The 8,955-nt window shown below is 33.8% G+C and overlaps 1 protein-coding gene across 1 annotated transcript in view; it reads left to right on the forward strand.

Moving 5' to 3' along the window:
• The window catches only part of CUNH14orf39 (chromosome unknown C14orf39 homolog), a 35,786-nt gene extending 28,072 nt beyond the window's left edge, over positions 1 to 7,714 (forward strand). Inside the window, exons 16-17 of the mRNA XM_052738154.1 lie at positions 4,190 to 4,247; positions 7,518 to 7,714. Coding sequence (XP_052594114.1) covers positions 4,190 to 4,247; positions 7,518 to 7,714 — 255 coding nt within the window. The remainder of the gene's footprint in view (positions 1 to 4,189; positions 4,248 to 7,517) is intronic.
• Positions 7,715 to 8,955: the final 1,241 nt, after the last annotated feature.

An 8,955-nucleotide genomic window follows, 5' to 3' on the forward strand; every position in this document is an offset into this window, starting at 1 on the left:
ACAAGCCAGATTCATATTTATTTATTAAAAGAAAATCTTGAGGCCAGAGAGATGATTCAGCAGTTCAGATCACTTGCTGCCCTTCAGAGGACCCGAGTTCAGTTTCTAGCACCTATGTCAGGATTCACAACCTCCTGAAACTCCAGTTTCAGGGGAGCCAACAGCCTCTTCCAGCCTCCAAGGGCATCTGTACATACATGGCACACATGCATCTACACAGGAATACACAGAAATAAAAGTAAATCTAGAAAATCTCTGCCTGGGATATGGCTCACATAGTGGTAGAGTGCTTGCCTACTGTTCATGAGGTCCTGAGCTTGATTTCCAGCACCCAAATCAAATAAAAGAAAAACCTTAAGATAGGGATGATCTCAATTGTAGTTAAAGGCAGATTAAAATGAGATTGGTTTTATAACTAATGTGTTACATATTTTAAGTGTAAAAATAAACTACATATTCTCATTTAATTCATAATGCTATTGTGTTATACTAGTGTTTTCAGTTATGTATGTATATGGCAACACTTCATTTATTAATTTTAAAAGACCTGAAGAACTTGTACCAGTGTTGCTACTTTTCAGTGATGCAAATCACTATAAATTGTTTACTTCTGAATTTAGCAATTAAACTCAATATTAACTCGTTCAGTACTTGGACATGTAGAGTATGAAATTGGTGAGAATAATTCAAATTCCTTATCTATAAAATAGAAATAATGACAGTGGCTGCCATAGAGTTTATGAATATTAAATGAATTTATACACATAAAGGATTTTCAAAAGTACCACTCACTAATGCTATGTTGTACAAATGTAAATATTTTCTTGCTATTGCTCATTTAAATAATCATACCTAGCATTTTATGTGGCTTAAGTTTTTGTTACAATATATTAAATTGAAAAAATTACAAATTTATTGATAGAAGATATGGTATTATACATTTTATATATTTAATATGTTTAGCTTTTGTTATTATGTATACATTTATTTCATAAACAGTTTGTAAAAGGAATGTCTAGACATGAAAAAAACAGACCACAAGAACTAAATTGTTTTTTACAATAGTAACTGTAGCTTAAGTTTTCCTGCCTGGCCCACAGTCAGGACAAATCTCCCTCACCCACCAGTCCCACAGCCACTCAGACCCGACCAAGTAAACACAGAGACTTATATTGGTTACAAACTGTATGGCCGTGGCAGGCTTCTTGCTAACTTTTCTTACAGCTTAAATTAATCTATTTCCATTAATCTATACCTTGCCACATGGCTCGTGGCTTACCGGCATTTTCACATGCTGTTTGTCATCGTGGCGGCTGGCAGTGTCTCTCTGACTCAGCCTTCCACTTCCCAGCTTTATTCTCCTCCTTGTCCTGCCTATACTTCCTGCCTAGCCAATGGCCAATCAGTGTTTTATTTATTGACCAATCAGCAACACATTTGACATACAGAACATCCCACAGCAAGTAACATGAATTTAAATATGTATAACTTCAGCAGGAAGCATATACATTTTGCATAAAGAAAATATAAAACCACTGAAAAATTATTGAAAGCATAAATACATGAGGTATTTACATAGGAAGGAAACATTATGGAAATTTATTTCTTTTTAGTGTAATTTAAATGTAATCTAATCTTAATATAATTGAAATCTTAGAAAATTAGCTGGGCAGTAGTGGCACACACCTTTAATCCTGGCACTTGGGAGACCAAGGCAGGTAAATCTCTGAATTCGAGGCCAGCCTGGTCTACAGAGTGGACATCCAGGGGTGCACAGAGAAACCGTGTCTCTAAAAATAAAAACAAACCAACAGCAACAAAAAGAAATCCTGGAAAACTGTATTTTTAATTTTTGTTTCATTTTGTTTTGTTGTGGTGAGTTGGGGAAGGAGACCATCCAATTAATACATTTCTTAGGACAAATCATGATGAATTATCAAGAGAATGCTCAAAAGTAAAACTGGTAATAGAATGAAATTCTAAACAAGTATTTAACCCAGAAGAAGACAATAAAGAAGAAATTGAGTAAGAAAGCATAAAGGCAGTGGTGTTTCCACAAGCCTTTAATCCCAGCACCCAGAAGCAGAGGCAGGCAGATCTCTGAGTTGGAGGCCAGCCTGGGCTAGGAAATGAGTTTCAGGACAGCCAGGGCTACACAGAGAAACCCTCTCTCAGAAACAAAACAAAAAAAAAGACAGAGAGAGAGACACACACACACATACCTATTCCAATATAAAGCTGATGATAGGTTGAAAGTTAATAGGTGTGAAATTATATTTTATAAAAATTCTAAGTCTCAGAAGGCTACATGATCACTTGGGGTACCCTTCATGATAAAGACATTGCTAGAAATGAGAGATAATTTATAAAAATAAAAAGTTCAACTCATAAGGAAGATACACCACTCACAAATATGGTTTATGTCTAGGGACAGCTTTAAAACATGTAATATAGAGCTATATATTGAGCTTAGTGGTGGAGTGTTTGCCTAGTGTTTACAATGCTGTGGGTTCAATTGCAAGAAATGAAATTAATGAGTTAATTGGATAATTAGTAAGATTTACATAAGAGGTAAATAGATACCTAACTATGTGTGTTTTATACTCCCTTTTCTCAACAGTTGTTAAAATTAGATAACATAGTAAACGTGTCTTGTAAGATCTGAATGCTATTATCAGTCTCTTTGGTCTTGTTGATCTTGATAAACACCATATCCAACAACTCTTAAGTTTTCAGTCACTAATGGTATAATTACAAGATAGGCTTTATTTTGGTTCATTAAATGAATCTTGATAAATATAGAAGTATTGGAATCAGAGTGTGTTCTCTGACCACAGTGCAATTAAGTTGGAACTTAATAAGATACCTAGAAAAATCCTAAACATTTAGGCTGTGAGACAAGAAAATAGTCATGACAGGTATCAGAAAAGATTTTGGAATTACTTACTATGAAAATTCAGCATTTCAAAATTGTAGAATGATAACACAGTCAGAACAAAGATGGTAGTTAGATAATTTAGTTAATAAAAACAAATATTAATAGAAAAGAACAGTCTAAAATTAATGATCATTGGTTTTCTTTTGAAAAGATATAAAAAGAACAACAAACCAAAGTAAATCCAAAGTGAATGAAGAAATAAGAAACACTAGAAATCAATGAGCTAGAAAAAAAAACCCAGAAAATTAGAAAGCCAAAGTTGATTCTTTGAAAATGATTAAGAAGACTGACCAACTCCTAGCTAGATTGTCAAAAGGAAAGAAAAAAGATCACTTACCTCTATTAGAAATTAAGAGAATATAATTATAAGTCATAAATATTGTAAAATAAATTGGTGAAAGGAACTCATTGTACACATTAAAACAGCGGGTAAAATGGCTCAAGAGTGGGTTCAAGCCTCAGGATGTTTGACCTGGGACCCATATGGTGGGAGGAGAGAACTGACCCCACAAGTTGTTCTCTGACCTCCACATATATAGCATGGCACATGTGCCCTACACATATACACACATAAGAACTAAGTGCATAAAATTGTATAAACGTACCTGTAACCAAAGTGGTGTGATAAAGGAATAAGGACTGATCCAATTCAGTGGTATAGGCTAGAAAGTCTTGAAACAAAAGAATTTAGAATGTGATAAAGGTGGGACCATTAGTTGTAAGAATAAATTAGGGACTTATACATTACACCAATAAGACTTAACAGTTTAAGTTTTAAATTTAAAAAATATTAACCATAAAATATTCAGAAGAAATATTAGGATGATTCTCTAAGTGTAAATATTTTATATATTGCTATAATCAAGTTATTAAAGGCTTCATTTATTTATTTATTTGTTACAGTGCTGGGAACCCAACCCTAGGCCTCAGGAATGCTACAGACAAGCACTCTACCACTGAGTCACACCCTCCAGACCAATCCTTGTTTTAGTATAAGTAAATGATATCCATCTAGTGCTAGAGATTGATCCAAGAACCTCAGTATGCTTAGCAAGGATTCTACCACTGAGCTACATCCCGAGCCCAAAGACTTTTTTTAAGTTTTGTGATATCTATGTAGAAAGTTACTGTCATGTCTATTCTAATATTATACGCTAAAAAAAAATCCAGACTCTAGTGTCGAATATAAATGCTACTATATAAACTATTCTTTTAATTTCACAAGTAATAGTTAATGAAAATATTTTCCAGTTTAATGAACATTACTCTGAAGAAAACCTAAATCCTTCTTCATCACAACAAGAAATTGGTAAGTGATTTGAAGTTTTCTACATATAAAACATGTTAATTCTCCTCCGTGGTACTTGGTTTATCTCCAGTTGATCTTTTAGGCCCTCAGTGTTAACTAAGGAGACAGTGCTGCAATCTCCTCACACAGAAAGCAGTCCATAACTGATCTGTTCTCCTTTCCCATCCTCCTGTCCTTTCCACTCTTCCTTCTCCATTCTTTCAGCACGGAAACGTCTTTCACAACTTGCCAACGCTGTTTCCTCCTGTACTGCTGACTTCTCAATTATCAAACATTATGGGTATCTTGCAATGGTTATCATATTTAGTCCCTTTTAATCATTTGTTTTTGTTTGAGACAGGGTTTCACTGTGTAACTGCCGTGGCTGTCCTGGAACTCACTCTATAGACCAGGCTGGCCTCAAACTGAGAGATCTGCCTGCCTCTGCCTCCCTGAGTGCTGGGATTAAAAGTGTGAGCCACCAGTGCCCAGCAATCCTGTATTTTCTTGAAAAATGGTATTATGAGAAGTAAAACTCTTTTTTTTTTTTTGAGAAGTAAAACTCTTAAGTCATCTTTCTATGTGGGCCTGACTCAGCCCTGACTTGAGTTAAACCTTATTATTGATCATAAATACGAGGAAGGAAAATGAACCAGAATAAGAAGACTAGGAAATTCCTGCTTTAGGAAAATGCTTGCTGTGCCACAGGGCATTCAGGAACACATCAATGAAAGACATTTGAACACAGACCTGAGGAGACAGAGGTAGTAGCTGCTTAAAAAAGTATTCTAGGCCCAGAGTGAAAAGGTGTTGACATGGTAACGTGATTGGGGGTTCAGTGAAGAGGTGTTGACATGGTAACGTGATTGGGGGTTCAGTGAAGAGCAGGTGAGAGAAAGGAGACTCGTGCAGCACAGTAAACCAGAAGGGTGAGAAGGAGCAGATCATGTGCAACCTTTCAATCGTTGAAACCTTTGGGTTTTCTTCTAAGTGAAACAGGAAGAAGCGACTGCAGGGTTTTGAGCACACGACTGAAATGCTCTGACAGGTTTTTGTTTGGTTGGTTTCTGTTTTGTTTTAAGGATTACTGTGGATTGCTGTGTGGACAAAACACTGTATAAAAACAAGGGTAAATGCAGGGAGATGATTAGCATGCATTAAATAATTAGCATGATTAAAATAATTCAAGTGGAAACTGGTGGTTGCTAAAACTTTTTTTCCAAACTCTGGGCCCTTAGTTCTGATTGGCTAGTCATAAGCTTTTTATATGTAAGATATCTTTTGACGTTAAAAACTCAGTATATCTGAAATAAAAGCTATTCTCCTTCTGATATCCTTAGTGGTATCTCCATTGTTATGCTTGCCAAGATTCAGAGTATCAGTGATAATTTTAGATTTTCTTTGTTGTCACTAAATTCAACTAGTCATCAAGTTTTATTAGTTCTTTTTTGGAAATACTTCTTTTTCAATTTTTTCTGAGATTATTGTTTCCAACTCATAACCATTCACATGGGCTATTACAGTGACATCTTTTTGTTTGTTTGTTTTTCGAGACAGGGTTTCTCTGTGTAGTTTTACACCTTTCCTGGAACTCACTTTGTAGACCAGGCTGGCCTCCCGAGTCCTGGAATTAAAGGCGTGCACCACCACCACCACCACCACCACCACCCAGCAACAGTGACATCTTAATTGATCTTTTCTTCTTCTCAGCTTACCTCTAGATCACAGCTTCGTCTTCTTTATGCATAATGTTGACTCTATTATCTGCCGTAGTCAGATACTTAAGTGGCTCTCACTGACTGTCATTTATTTATCATGTTCCTCAATATAACACTGAAGCTCTTTTCAAAAACAAATTACCTGTGCTTTGATCAGACCAAGGAGTTCAGCATATCTCAAATATACCCAGACATTTTTACCTGCTTGTTTCTTACAACCTCTAACTTCCATCTTTATCTTTAAAGACTAACTTCTCTTCCATAAAACCTCTATTTCAACTTTTACTTTCCATCCCTCCAAAAGAATCTCTATTTTTCTGAACCTCTTCTTTTTAAAATAATGTTTATATTCTATATAATATCACTAAGTATTTATGAATACATATAAAACATCCTTTGGAACTTTGAAGGCAAGGACTTGTTTTATATTTACCTTTGAATTTCTCAGAGCACCTAAATACTGCCTTACCCAGTGATAGACTATCATTTATAAAATGCTTAGGAATTTTATGAAAACTTCATAGGAACTTCTTAAAAAGAAAGTAAAACTCATTTATGCAAAGAGAAATTCAAGGCTTTATTTTTTTCTGAGTCTGTATATTCTTGTCTAAGTCTTATGAAATGAAATTAGTGAAGAACAAAATAAAAAAGGGGCGTAGGGGAACACAAACATCTGCTAATCAGTTCATCCTGCTAGCGAGCTCATTTGATATTGGTTGCTTTATGCCACTTGTTTCAAATAAACCTTTGTGTTGCTATAGATTTTAAATTGTTGAGTAATAGTTGGTTTTAAAGATGTTGAAAAATATTTCAGCTTTCGGCTTTAAATAATGAATAATGAATGAGAATTGACATAAAGCAAATCTACACGTGAAGGTGATTTATAAATTTTCTTTCAAAACAGTGGAAAACTTCACAGATTTGTCAAAGATTTTGAACACTGCTATAAGCATATTTTGTAATTACTCAATAATTAATAGCTGGATAATGTATTTCCCCCTTTTAGTTACACTATTTCTAGATGTTCCTTTCCACCCATTCTATTCATGTTTTCCAAAGTAACCTAATAAAGCAGTTTAAGTTATGTTATATCTTTGCTCAGAAATACTTAATGTTTTCCCGTTATCTATTTAAGTCTACATTAGTGAGACATTCAGTAGTCTTTGCAAACTCAATCTTCATTAATTCTTGTTTAATATATCTTTGTTATTTTATTCAGCATCCTGCTAAGTTGAATGGATTTATGTTACCCTACTATTTCCTGTGCACACCTGTTTCTGGGCCTATGTGCTATTCTCTCTACTTGAGATGTCTTACCCTACTTCCTGCTATGTATACAAGTTCTTTGCACACTTGAGTTCAAAGTATTTGTAAGTAGGGCTTAAGTTGGAGTGTACCTTTTCATGGTACCAAAGGCAATGCTTTGTGTATATGAAGAGTACATTTAAATATCTGTTAGATAGATAAGTGATTTAATGTTCATCTATTTGTTGTGTACAGTACTCTGTACTCTAGTAGATTTAAGTTTCATATAACATGAATACAATGATATTTTAATATTTATATTCTTCAGGAAACTTATTTGGGAAATCAGAAGGAGAAGATACCTTCACATTTTCTTTTCCCTCAGACACTTCAACTCATACATTTGGAGCTGGAAAAGATGACTTTAGTTTTCCATTTTCTTTTGAACAGGATCAAAATACAATGCCTTCCTCTTCAAAAGATTTTTCATCCTCACAAAATAAAACCCAATTTATGTTTTTTTGAATTATTATTTTTGAACTATTATTGCTCTATAATAATCTAGAAAAAATCTGTATTATCACTGAATGCATGAAGATACATTTTGTCAATTAAAGTAGTAATTGGTTACTACAGTTGAGTCACTTGATTGAAGTTATTTAAGTACTGAATGTTTCATTTTTATTTGTGATATTAGTTAATCATTATTTATTTTGATTTTGACTTTGACTTCATAAGCCATATGAGACAGTCCTTCTATCTTAGAGACGTCAATACTTTTTCATTAATTTTTGTATAATATTAAGTCCATTTCTCTCCGGAATTTGAGTTTTAGTCTGGAGTATTTTAGTTATTTTGATAATAACAAGAATGCCTTCAAACGATCAGAAGACCTTGTAATGGTAGCAGTGCAGAATTCATACTTCAGCAATTAAAAGTCTTGGAATCACTGGGTTTTATTTAGGCTTCATTATTGCAGGATGCAGAATGGAATTCTGATAGTAATTTTTAAAAAATTCATGTCAGTGACAGTAAAGGTTTATGTTATTTTCTTCTAAATGCAACAACAGTAAAATTCTAATTTTGTTAATTATGTTAACTATGTCTTAAAGAAAGTGAGAAGTGAAAGAAAGACTAATATCTGAAAATTGTATTGTTTTATCTCTGGTTGTCCTGGTTTTGATTAAACCTTTTTTGAAGAATAAAAAAATTTTTTGTTTTCCATCTTCAACAAGGAACATTTCATATTAACATTTTTAGTTTTTGTATTTATACTTTGTTTCATATTTGTATTTCATGTTTGTATTTTATGTTCGATATTTTTCAATTAGACAGATTAAATTAAGATATTTAAATTTGATGAAATGATATACATTGCTTAATATCTCTGTGTGCCTTTAAATTGAGTTGTGAAGTAATAAAGAGTGTGACTGTGTTTTGATGTGTAATTGCTTACAGATTTTTAAGCCTTCACTTTTTCCCTACATCTGATCAAACTGCAGAGAAAACCCACTTGGTTTCTTCTTGCTGCCAACAGGAAGTTCAAAAAGCCTTTAATGGGAACCCTCGCTCCTAGTCATTATTTAAAACTCATGCTTTTCTAAAGCCATTTTCAAGACATCTCAAGCTTGCACTCCAAACCCCAACCCCCAGAAATCCTTGTTATATGAGCAGAAAATTGTTTCTTGCTATATTTTGATGCATGCATGTGGAATCATCATTCTCAACATGCAAAACAAAGTTAGAGTGAAGGTCTGTCTGACTTC

This window comes from Peromyscus californicus, unplaced genomic scaffold (genome assembly GCF_007827085.1).
Source record: "Peromyscus californicus insignis strain IS unplaced genomic scaffold, ASM782708v3 Scaffold_15__1_contigs__length_86483966, whole genome shotgun sequence".
Taxonomy (NCBI): Eukaryota; Metazoa; Chordata; class Mammalia; order Rodentia; family Cricetidae; genus Peromyscus; species Peromyscus californicus.